Source organism: Drosophila obscura, unplaced genomic scaffold (genome assembly GCF_018151105.1).
Source record: "Drosophila obscura isolate BZ-5 IFL unplaced genomic scaffold, ASM1815110v1 contig_73, whole genome shotgun sequence".
Taxonomy (NCBI): Eukaryota; Metazoa; Arthropoda; class Insecta; order Diptera; family Drosophilidae; genus Drosophila; species Drosophila obscura.
This window is the reverse complement of record NW_024542865.1, coordinates 2248271-2260538: the sequence shown is the minus strand read 5'-3', so window position 1 is coordinate 2260538 and position 12268 is coordinate 2248271. Positions and strand designations below refer to the sequence as shown.

General features: G+C 42.6%; 2 protein-coding genes and 1 long non-coding RNA gene across 9 annotated transcripts; 2 read left to right on the top strand and 1 right to left on the bottom strand.

Annotated features, from left to right (window-relative positions):
- Positions 1–2511: 2511 nt before the first annotated feature.
- LOC111064930 (glutathione hydrolase 1 proenzyme) lies at positions 2512–12213 on the bottom strand. Of its 3 annotated transcripts, none has more exons than XM_022352784.2 (5): positions 11951–12212; positions 10876–11870; positions 10606–10799; positions 10032–10547; positions 2512–2675 (listed from the first exon to the last, which is right to left on the bottom strand). In XM_022352784.2, the coding sequence occupies exons 1-4, from the start codon at positions 12039–12041 to the stop codon at positions 10040–10042; spliced, it is 1788 nt and encodes a 595-aa protein (XP_022208476.2). In that variant the 5' UTR covers positions 12042–12212; the 3' UTR covers positions 2512–2675; positions 10032–10039. The 3 variants fall into 3 exon arrangements, with proteins under 3 accessions (XP_022208476.2, XP_022208480.2, XP_022208479.2); XM_022352788.2 differs by having other exon boundaries at positions 10888–11870; positions 11951–12211; XM_022352787.2 differs by lacking the exon at positions 2512–2675 and adding an exon at positions 9436–9451 and having other exon boundaries at positions 11951–12213.
- Positions 3301–4272, top strand: LOC111064933. Its single transcript, XR_002606942.2, has 3 exons — positions 3301–3791; positions 3845–3937; positions 3995–4272. It is a non-coding gene; the product is annotated as an uncharacterized LOC111064933 (long non-coding RNA).
- LOC111064931 lies at positions 7156–9149 on the top strand. 5 transcript variants are annotated; one of them, XM_041595554.1, is made up of 5 exons: positions 7156–7974; positions 8056–8182; positions 8260–8450; positions 8520–8822; positions 8884–9149. In XM_041595554.1, exons 1-5 carry the CDS (start codon positions 7369–7371, stop codon positions 8932–8934), a joined length of 1278 nt encoding a protein of 425 aa, XP_041451488.1. In that variant the 5' UTR covers positions 7156–7368; the 3' UTR covers positions 8935–9149. The 5 variants fall into 5 exon arrangements, with proteins under 5 accessions (XP_041451488.1, XP_041451492.1, XP_041451489.1 ...); XM_041595558.1 differs by having other exon boundaries at positions 7157–7968; positions 8284–8450; positions 8520–8808; positions 8886–9149; XM_041595555.1 differs by having other exon boundaries at positions 7157–7968.
- Positions 12214–12268: the final 55 nt, after the last annotated feature.

Sequence of the window (12268 nt, the reverse complement as noted above, 5' to 3'; positions counted from 1 at the left end):
GCCAAGCTAACCCCAAGACTCCCACAAGGTTACAACTTTTTTTTTTTTTTTTTGGCACTGCCCCTCAAACGGGGAATGAATATTTTTTTGTTTTATTTTATTTTTATTTTTGTTTCTATTTATTTGGTTATTCAACTCAACGACTATGTGCATTTGTAACAAGATTTGCTTTGGTTTTAAATATTTTCATTTAAGCAATTACAACACTCATTTTACACATTAAAAAAAAAAAACAAAAAAAAAACATTTTATTATTAAAAAAAAAGTATGAAGATTTTCTTTAAAAAAATACAAATCTTTCTAATTTATCAAGATGTTTCTTAAAAAGTAATTTTTAAAAGAATTTTTATGTAGATTTGTTTTTGTTTTTTTTGGTTTTCTTGTGGTTTTGTTCTTGGGAGTGCAAAGTGACATTAGTTTATTTTTTGGCCAGAATTAAACTAATTATTTTAATAAAAAAGATTTAGTGCAATTTTTTAAAACTATTTTTTAACAAGCCTTTCTTTATAAGTACAACTTTGTTGCTTTATTTTTTGTTTTATATGTTAATTTTACTATTAAAAATAAATATATTTGTGGGCTTTATATATTTTGCATAAGCTTTACACATATTGAAACATTCATATTCATATGTATGTGTATGTGTGTGTTTCTTAAGACTAATTTTTGTTTAATTTTTAACAAAAACAAACGTACTTCCATTTCTGTTCTTCTGTTTTTACATCATTCATTTTGTATGGTTTAAATTTGAGCGTGTTTTGAGCATTATTTATTGTGGAGTTTTAGGCAACACGTTTTTAGTTTTTTATGACCATGTCAATTGGTTTATTGAATCAACATTTTTAATACATCCATAAATACAAGGCATAGGAGTGCTCAATTAATCTTGGAAACAGAAAATGTTCCGAGTATTTTTTTTTTGTATTTTTTATTTTTTTATTTTTGCATAACTCTTTGATGAAACCTCGCGGTGCAACTGTTGACGTAAAATGGCTTGGTTTTTTTTTATATATGTATATATTTTGTGTTGTTTCTTTCTTTCATTTTGTGTTGTTGGTGTTTTGGTTGTAATTTTGCTGGCTAGTTCGGTCACAACAGACAACAGACAACAGAGTACCCGACCCGAACCTGAGTACTACTACACAATTCAGCGATGGAAAATAAGACGACAAAAAACCCGTACTAAAACTGGAGTACAGTAAGAGCTCTGTGCTCTGTGTTCTGTTTTAATTCTATTAATTGGCAGCATGGCTGGCAGCAACCTAAGCCGTCAACTGTGGCAAATAGTGGCAGTCCAAGTACAGCTTGGCCTGAGACTTGAGACTTTCTGATTATGTTCCCATACTTGTCCTAATTCCAGTGACCAAGCGGCGGTCCAGCGGTCCAGCGATCAGAGACCAGCGGAGCAGCGGACCACTGACCACCGAACGCTTGGAGTGGACTCAGCGGCCTGATACCGCAATGGTTCGCCATTCGCAACGCCAGAGATTTCGGCAATGGTCGGGGTCGTCGTCATCTGCAGCAGCAGCAGTAGCAGCAGCATTACGAAAACCCCCATGAAGATCAGCCTCATCCCCGGTGGCTGTGGAGGGCTCAGGTGGCTCAGTCACCACCAACCGGAAGAGGGAAGCCAGATGAGCGTTTGATTATGCGACTCAAATGAAAGTTTTTCGCCATGTGGATGTGGGAAGCAGTCGGATTGGATCGTTTCGTATCGTATCGTATCGGATCAGATCAGCGACCTCATGAGAACCGTGGGTGGGTTTTTTTCCAAGATGGTAATGGTATCGAATAGCTTGGAGTCTCGCTTGTGGATTCTTTTCTGAATAAAACTACTCAGGCCTGGGCATTCATTAAGTATATTTTGCAATGAATACATACGTATGCACAAATGTATGTACATATGTATATGCGGGTAATCTGAAGTCGATTTGCCATTTCGCAAAAAAAAAAAAAAAAAAAAAAAAGAAAAGTGCATTCGTCCGTTGCCCAGTTTTGTCGTCGTCGTCGTCTTCTTCCCATGAAACTGTTGTCAGTTATGGGTATTTGAACTAACGTTTGTAATGCTTCAGTTGGCAAATATTATTTAACATTTTTACTAATGAAATAACTGAATTAACTGCTGAACAAAAAGCAATCCAATGGTCTTGCAACTCGAGGGCCAAAAGAAGAGAAGCGCAGGAAAAAAAAAAAAACAAAACAAAAATAAATAAAACAAAAGCAAAATAATATGAAAAGAGCTACTAAAAAATATATGTAGTATATAAAACAGCATTTTAGTTAAGCTGTCTTCGCCACTTGGGCAAGAGTCCGCTCAAGAAATAAACTAAAAAGCTTCAAAACAGATTTTTGCTTTGAACTACTTTTTTTTGCAGGTTTTTTTTAGCTTATATAAGCCAAAGATCATAGACAAATAAATAGAAAACTAACAGAAAAATAAATAAATATTATTATCGTGATATATCCAGTGACTCCTATTTGTTTTAAGTACTTATATTTATGGTACGTAAATAGCCGCTGCATGAGCGGGTAGTTCTATGTGTATTTTACAGGTACACTTACGTGTTCTATGTAGCATGTATTGTGGTGTAGATGTGCCATGGTACACTTCACTACGACTCCGTGCTATCTCTGCATGTTCCATGTAGTGTCGAATGTAGGAACGCGGCGGAACACTAACAAAAGAAAGATTAATTCAATAACGATAATTTTAGTAGCTATTGCAACGTGATGAAACATTTTTTATGGTAGAATCGATGAAATATTTGGTATTTAAAGCTATTATATTTGTACATGTGAGAGATACATATGAGGACACAGACAACCGGGAGATCTCGATCATTTGTGGCCGAGCGGCCGGTCAACTTCCGTCTGTTGTGGCGTCAACTAATCTTTCACTTTTCCTCAATCAAGTTTTTGTTGTTGTTCATAGCAAGATCGGTTAACGACATTAATACACATGCATAAATATATATACATATATACTATATGTAAATGCCAGTTTGAGGAAGTGGCCTCATGTTTGTTGTCTTATACAAATATATTTTCTAAACCCATATACATAATTACACACAGATGTGCATATGTAAATCTAAGAAAGATAAAGGTAAAGCTTTATTTCGCAATCCTTTGAAATTATTCAAAATAATAAAATATATTAATGAACACCCATGGAAAAGCCCCTGTCCAAATTTAATAGTGCCTATTAATTTTCGCTAAGATAAACCAAGCAGAATGAAACCTAGTAGTCCCTTTTCGAAATATTCCCGAACTAAAAACAAAAAAAAAATATAAACCAAGTAGGCCGAAACTTTAATGTTGTTTGCATAAGTCATTCAGCTATTAAACCAGAAATACAGCTAACCTTTTGAGCTATACTATATTTATTCGGAATGAATTGTTTTGTTTCTTTGAAAATGAAACCAACTGAAGACTTTTGGAAGGAATATCACGCGCTAGGTGAACTAAAACCAACAACACCATCAGCCCGTGTGATTATAGAGGAACATCAGAGAATCGATGGCGCTTTTATTGAGTTAATGAAATCGTTCAAGAAGAGCCGAAACAACCAGGAAGACCTTTATAAAATCATGGTACGCGTTAAGCGAGTTCGAGATGCATTTTACAAAAATAAAACTGACTGCACGGAGTTGGTGCAAGACGAGGGATTGACCCAGAATATAATGCTCATAAGCGCCTGCGTTGATGTCTCACTGGGGTACATCCATAAAATGCAGGACAAATACCAGAGCTTACAGATGAAGCACTACAATAGACGCAACCAAAAAAAAGTATGTACACAATATTCTAGTATTCGGCACAGACTAGCAGTTGTAAATTTCAGAGCACATACTCGGGTCGGCAAATGAAACCAGACATCTTCGTAAAATTTAACCCATATAACTGACAAGAGGAAGACGGAGTTACAAAAACCAATGTAAGCTAATCCCTCTTTCGCACAGCCTAAAAATCGTAAAAGATATATAAATTATAGGATACATACCAGATGATGTAAGCATACGTAAAATAATAATCCAATAAACCAAACAAGTAGCAGCATACAATGGAAAAGGAATCATTGCAACGCAGAAGTGACAAAACTCAAGGTAGCTTATCCCCCTCTCTTTCCCATAGATGAGCAGTCAACTGCAGGACACATACCAGAAGATAAACCACATACAAAAATAATATGCATACCAGTAATCGTACCAGACAATCAATGCAAACGCACAAAAACAGCAAACCAACAAGTAGTCGCAGTGCAGCCAACCATCGCCAAAGCCAAAGAACAAGAAGAACATTCTTCCATATACACAACAGTGCGCCGCGCCAGCCAGCATAAAGGAACCCCACTCGAACCTTTAATAAAAAATCGTTAAACTAATAAAAACAATTATAATAAACTCAAACTCGAACTACACTAAAGATCAGCTGTAAATCTTTAACAACAAGAAAGTACTTTTGCAATCAGGCAAGACCCCCCGCCAGCCAGCCAGCCAGCAAAACCCAATTTGGTACGTGCAGAGCTCCATATGTCAAATAGTAAGTAATACTCGTACTCGTACCTATCTTCCTGCCATCTGCCCCTCTTTCGGGGTTTTTTGTCACGGCATACCTCCGCACTCGTACTCGTATCAGTTTGTTTGTTTTGTCTTTCACAATTGCAACACAACATGTGCTTTTTTTTTTTTTTTTTTGTTGCCTTAAATGTCATTGAATTTGGTCAGATGCTTTCGTCAGTGAATTTGCACGCATTTTACATGCGAATCGAACATCAATTTTGTGCAAATAAAAGGTTTGTTAGGTATGTTAAGTAAGCAACTCTTAAATTAATCCAGTAAATAAATAAAATGAATTCCAGCAAATATTTTATAACTAAAATTCTATATATAATTTTAAGGACGCAAACTAATATTAATAGCTCATATTAATTTTTTGTTAGCATACTTTAAGCTGCGTAAGTATTTAATTCTACAGACACTTTTGATTAGCCATAAACTCTTAACGAATTGAAGTTCAATTCCACCCAAAAAAAAGTCCCCAAAATCACTGAATTACAAACGGCGCATGATCGCGCAAGATCATTCTTGTTTAATCAGAGCTCTCTCTCACACTCTCTATCTCCCTTCGCTCTTCGGCAAGTCGCGTTTACAGTGTGGGAGATTAACAGGAATTTCGAACAGGGAAAAGTGTTTCATTCCGAAGCTGGCCTCGGTCCCTCACTCCCTCACTTACTCTCTCTCTCACACTGCCTCTCTCGCAGTCATGGGCTCGTTTTGGCAGAGAAAATACCGTCTTGGCCACGTCCACGAATGCAGCAACAATAACAACAACAATAACAATGAAAACTATGCGCAGCAACTACTCACCGTCTCTCAGCCTTTCTGCTGCTGCGAAAGAGAGAGCTGCGTCTGTGAGCGGAGTCTGAGCGTGCTTTCGCGCGTGTGTGTGTGTGCACAGGTAAGCAAGTCCAAGGTGTCTTTCGGTGAGGTGAGGCAGGGCCTTCTATGAGCCTCTCTTAGAGCAGGCGGGCAGGAAAGACTTTCCGCATTGCCAAATTCCCAGAAATGGGTAAATTAAAATGAACCACGCGAAAAAAGACCAGGAATGCATTAATATCTATAAGATGAGACATTTCCAGATTCTAGCTCTATCCCAGTGGACTGTACTTGCGCAAAACAGTTAACAAAACTATGTTGAGATATTTAACCATCACATGCTATGGGATTCGCAAACATTCGCATTTTATTTGATCAATTTTAAATTTGAAATTAAATTTAGGAGAGAGAAAAAAGAACCTGTAAGAGCGTGAGTTGCCCTCACCTTAATGAATATATAGCTTGAATAAACGATTTTTAAATGGGGTGGAGGGAGGGGATTTCGTCTCGCTCTTTCTTTAAGCGCTCGATCGGATCGAGACGGTGTGCTGGTGAGAATTATTTTTAGTCTATTTTCGACATTTGGTGTGTACAGTTGATCAGCCGATCATTCAGTCGATTCATTATTATTTTTGTTTTTGTTTTTGTTTGTGTTCTCTTTCGGCTTCTGCTCTTTTTGGGCCTCTACTTTTTGGCCTACAAGAAAACGCGCACTGAGATTTCGTTTGTTGTGAATCGGGTACGAATTGCTCTTTAAAAGTTTTTATTTTTGGTTGTTGTTGTTGTTCTTGTTTTTTGTATTACATTTATCTATGTACAAGAAATGGAGTGATGTGTGCGTGTGTGTGTGTGATACAGTGATTGCTCTGAGAGTAGGAACCCTAACCCCTTCGTTTATAGTCGTAGGATTTTTTTTTCCAGTGCAACTATTCGATTTCTAATTCTGTGTGCACTTTTTTGTTTGTTTATTGTTTAAAAATATATTTACCTATAAAAAGAAACGTTTACTTTTGCTTGAAATTTGAGTGAATAAATATGGCTATAAAGTGACCAATAATAATAATAAATAGTAATGTGTAGTTGCAGTTACAAAAATAGTATGAAAAGTTGCAAAAATTAAAGAAAGAAACTTTAAAATTTTAAGCCCATAAATGTTTCCATTTTCCGAACCATCACTGTACCACAGAAACTTCTCCAAAAGCCAGCGACGACCTCTAAATAGATCAAAAAGCAAAGTTTGGCAATCACAGATATAATTTGAATTTACACACACAAATGGGGGTAGGGACAGTGTTGTGGTTGGGTGGAGGGGCCATAATCGTTCATATATCAGTCGGCCAGGCTGGTCGAGAAACGGAAGCATGTTCAGCGGCCCAGAACCGACTCTATAATTTTGAAATTCTTTCAGCTTGACAAACATCCAAAGTCCCACAGTCCCACCAGAGTCCCCCCGACAGTAGGCTCGGCCTGTTCTCCGTTCTCCGTTCTCTGGAATTTGTGAATTTGTAATTTTCTTCTCTCTCCGTCTCTCTCTCTCTCTCTGTTGGACGTGTTTTTGTTGTTGTTGTATTGGTTTAGATGCATGAACGTGCTGTGGCTAACACGTATAGGCTGCATGTGTGTGTGGCAGTGTGTGAGGCATCAACAAGTTTAGAAACGGGCTTTGGGCTTTGGGCTTTGGTGCAAGGGAAAAAAAGTTCACAGTTGAAGCGATTTCATGGACTAGGGCTCGGAATAACAATTAACCATGGACTCTCTCTCTCTCTCTCTCATTCTATCTTTTTGTCTGATCGCTGCAGGGAATGCAGCCAAGATATGGCTGCCCTAGTACATAGTACACCTTGCACTGCCACTGGCTGCGGAGTCGTCCCGAATCGCTTGAAGCATTCGCGCTGCAGATAAAACGGAAAAAGAAAAGGAAAAAATGAACGTCTAGAAGAGGTTATATGTACCCACCGTCCATTCAACCAGCCTAAGCTTAATACTAGCAATGCAATCGCAACAAGTCCGTCCAATAAGCACCTATGACAATCTGGGTGCCGCCACCCATGTGGCACCAACCAACAAGCAGCAGCAGCAGCAGCAACAGCAGCAGCAGCTCCACAGAGCTGGTGAAAGTCCCAGGCAGCCAGAGAGAGCCACCAACAGAGCTGTGAGTGACCAGCTGCTGTCCAACGGCATGTCACAGTCGCAGTCACAGTTCGAGCTGGAGCTGGAGCCCGAGGAGGAGCTGAATGGGAGCGGTACCAGCCACAGCATAGCTGCCGTTAAGGCGGCCCTCAACGATGCCAAATCGAAATTCTTCGGCATCAACAACTACGACGAATATGAGTCAGCCGGCCAGCCAACACAGATGCCAATGCCAGCAGTCAAAGCCCGTTCACAACAGCCGACCATTAAGCCGGAACCAAAGTACCAGAACGTCCCACAGCGCCACAAGCCACAAGCCGATGAGCTGCCGGCTGCGAGCATTGAGCCAGTGGCTGTGCCAGTGGCAGCCAGTAGTCCGGTGGATAGATCCCTGCGTTATGCCAACACCACCTACGAACAAATACCCCTGAGTGACGTGGATGCGCCGCAGCCGTCGCAGGTGAGTGTTAGTATTCCCCTTGTCAGTAGTGTCTCCCTCATGGATCTCTCTCGCTAATCTGCTTAATCTGTTAATCTCTCTGTGCAGGCCGTCTACATGAGTACTACGGTGCCGCAGAATATGAAAGGCATGAAGATCGCTGGACGACATACGCCGACCCGAAACAGTCTGAGACACAGCCGCATGATAGTTGTGAATCACAAGAACCACGACAGTATGTACCCCAACCGACATTCCATCGCCATCTCTGGCTTTAAGTACTTATATATTTCGTTTTTTGGCTATGCGTGGGCGTGCTGTCTCTCTCATCTGCAGGTCTACAGGCGGCATATTCCAAGCACATACGAAATCTGAATATCTCCCGGCAGCTTCTGATAATGCAACTGGCTGTGGGACTGATGATTGTTGGACTGGCCATTTGGATATTACTGCTGGCGCCCAACGCCTTCATACTGATCAATCCGTATTGCGGCGGCCTATCTGTGAGTGTAACCAAATGCAGCTGCAAACTTTGGCTTCTCTATTTGAGTGGTGTGGTGTTCCCCGTTTAGCTGTTGCTGGCCAGCATTGCGGGCCTGATACTACTGAGACGGGATCGCCGGACACAGGAGCATCGGGCGCCCAACAGTTGCTACAAAGTGCTGCTGGCCGAATCCTATGTGAGTTCGGCCTTGGCGTTGGTCTTTTGCTGCCTGGCGCTGGTCTGTGCGGCCATTGAGTTTGCTGAGCTGGCATCAGCTGTGGACGGTGCCTGCGGACCGGCCACCAGTTCGCTTTTAGCCTATCACAATTGCACCTGCCTGACGTCTGGCGACGATGCGCCGCCAGCTGATGCCAGCGATACACCCGAACGAGTAAGTACCACACTCCGTTGGCTAAGGAATTGGCGATTTTAATGGGTGTCCACCTTTGCAGCAGCAGCACCAGCAGCAGCAGCATCGAGGAATGCGGTGCATTTCGCAGTGAATGGAAGTATCTGCTGGCCTGCTCCATGGCCCTCAATGCCCTGGGCATTGTTGCAACATTCTTATACATAACGCTATTTATTTGTTGCCACCGCAACAGGAAACACTTTTACACGTCCGTCTAATGGAGTGGGGGCCAGGTTCCTTGAGTCCCGTTACTTGCATTACTTGAATTCTTTCTTTTAATTTAACAATAAATTATTTACGAAAACAAAACAAATCGTCACGTGCAACATAGGAGAAAGTCATTTCCATACACAGGGATTACACGAAAATGCGCGGCCTGCATGTTTGGTTTTTGGTTTTTGGTTTTTGAGGCCACTTCCCGCTTTCACTTTCTATACAGAACTTTCAATATCGGAACTTCCCTACTTTGGGTTGAGGGCGTAGAACGTGTCGTGCATTTTGTAATTCAATTAATGAAACTATTTAAGTCAGGTTTGGCTACGTCCTTGCCAGCCACATGCCGCGGTACTTTGATGCTCGAGACGCACAAGCAAAAGCCGTAAAAGAGAATTCTGCAATAAGAGAATTCCTGCAAAATTTCCAAATACCACAAGCATGTCGTGTGCATGATTAGGATGCATTATGTCACCTAATGTAGAATATTTTCAAGTCATCTTTTGAAAGCCATCCACAAATGTTATATCATAGCCAACAGAAAGGTTTACCCTATTTTTTGTTCAACATTTAGTGAACTTTTTCGCTACAAACTCCCGTGAAGTTAATTGTATGGCATGCATTTAGCTCAATTATCTGGTCATGAAAGCCAGACATTTCGATTGAAATGACTATGATAATAATACTTTTGCTTTTGCTCTGGCATTGGAGGATTATAGGGCCCGACCTAATTGCCATGTGGTGTGTGGCATGCGGACAGATAATCGTAGAATATGATTGATTGTCAACGGTGTTTTGTGGGGAATATAATCATAATAATTTCAGTAACCAGTGCCTCGATAATTTGTATAATAACAGATGCAATCATTTCAATTGAGAACAGAGACGGACAACAGCTCACACCAACAGATATGTAGGTACATATGTAGATCATTCAACAATTTAGTACTAAATAGAGGATAGAAGGACAATACATACCCCCAAAGTTAGAATCCAGTGACTCCACCAGGCTTACGATAGTCAGAATTAACCAGAATGGTACCATTCTTTTGGGTTATGCCGCATATCACAGAGCCGCGATTCAGATAGCGTTCGCACACATGCCCCCTGGTCTCCAGGCTCTTCACATAGCCATCCAGCAGACCGTACTCGTACAGCAGCACATTGGGCAGCATCTGATGGTGGATGCGACTGGCATCAATGGCATATTTAATGTTCGCCTGCTGCCAAAGTATCCGCACAAGCAGCGGGACGAGAGAGGAGATGATTTTGGTGCCACCGGCGGCACCCACAACCAGCCGCACCTGGCCCGTCGACCGCTCCGTGACAATGAGCGGGCTCATGGAGGACATGGGCCGGGCGGAGGGCGTCACCCTGTTCTTGCCCGGCACGAAGGGTAGGTCAAAGTAGTTCCTCAGCTGCTTGATGGAGAAATCAGACATGGCATTGTTGAAGAGCACACCTGTACGCTTTCCTGTGCGTCCGCTGCCAAAACTGAATCGATAGACATGTATTATTTAGCGGCACAGAAGAAGTGGGGTCGCAGGCTTACTAAAAGTTGATGGTGCTGGTAACCGAAACGGCATCGTTGTCATGCAGCACCGATGTGTGGGCCGTACCGTGCTCCTCTCGCACACGTATCTCCGCCGGCGCCCCATACGACCGGGGGCTATTGAACGTCATCGAGTCATCGATTTCCTCGGCCATGGTCGCGGACAACTTGGAGCTGGTCATGGTTCGCAGTAGCTGCAACAGAGAGCAATGATATGAATGGATTCGAAAGAGACAGCTAGAAAGTGTGAGAACATAGGCACTCACTCACCTGCTCACTCACCTGCTCATCGGCCGCCTCGTCCAGTTGCCAGCGCTTGACAAAGCCAAATTTCATGGCCTCAATCATACGATGCACCTCCAGGGGTCCCATGTCGTTGGTGCGTGCAAAGTCCCGGCGAAAGTGTCGCAAAATGCTCATTATAAGGCCCAGGACATGGCCACTGCCTGGCAAGGGCGTCAAATGCAAATCGTATTCGTCCAGGGGCAACACCAGGGCCTCGCTGATCTTGGCATCGGCGCGGTTAAGGTCCTCCTTGCTTATAGCACTGCCCATGTCACTCAGGTCGGCCAGCAGATCCTCGGCAAGGGATCCGTTGTAGAAGCTGTACGGTCCATCCATGGCCAGCCGCTCATAGGTGTCGCACAGTTGGCCAGGCGGCTGAATGTAATGGCCAATGGGCCAAAAGTCATCGCTCTTGGGATCGATGAACATTTTCCGCAGCAGCTGATCGCCCTTGATCATGTCCCGGTTGAGGGCAAGGGCATCGTATTGATGCTTGTACAGGCGATAGCCGGTGTGGCACAGCCCCAGCGTTGGCTTCACCAGCTCCGCCCAGGGCAGTCGGCCAAATCGCTGATGGGCCAGGGCATAGCCAGCCAGTTCGGTGGGCACCGCAATCGACCAGCTGGACTGCTTAAACTCCTGCTCGTCCCGGAAGATGGAAAAGTTCTCGGCACGCAGGGACATGGGTGATATTTCGCGGGCACAAATGCTGTACGATTTTCGCTCTTCGTGTATATAAATTTTCATCAACATGCCACCGCCAAGGCCCATGCTCTGCATGCCGATGAGACCGTTGCACAGCAGAGCCGACAATGCGGCATCCACAACGCTACCACCATCCTCCAGGGCCTTCCTGGCCATAAGACCGCAGACATCGTTGTCGGTGCAGACGCCAGCGCGCGGAAACTCATGCAGTGGTGAGTGGGAGGGCGGCAGCGGATACTCCGGATTCTGTGGCTTTCTGCTCACTTTTTGGGAAACTAAATGGGTCAAAATATAAACCAGAATTGTCACATATTGAGTGCAAGTTGTGTCCAGTGCAGGGACCAGTCCAACTCACCATCCTTCTCCAGCAGCCTGTACAGATATATTGCAATCAGGACGCCAACTATCAGCGATATGAAGCTGCCTACGGATATGCTTATATACATTTCCAATAAATATATTTTAATCTCTTGCAATTTTATCGCGTATCATCGTTATCCAAAGGTGTGAGTAATAATAACATCCTTGCATTTCAAAAGCCAGGTAACAAGGTGTCCTAGCACAAGGAGGTGTGTCCATCCATTGCCGTCCAGCGCAGGGTGTGTGACCTAGAGAAGGTGCTAAATATAAATTATTTCGATAGTTTTCAGCTTCAAAATCAAATGACAATAAT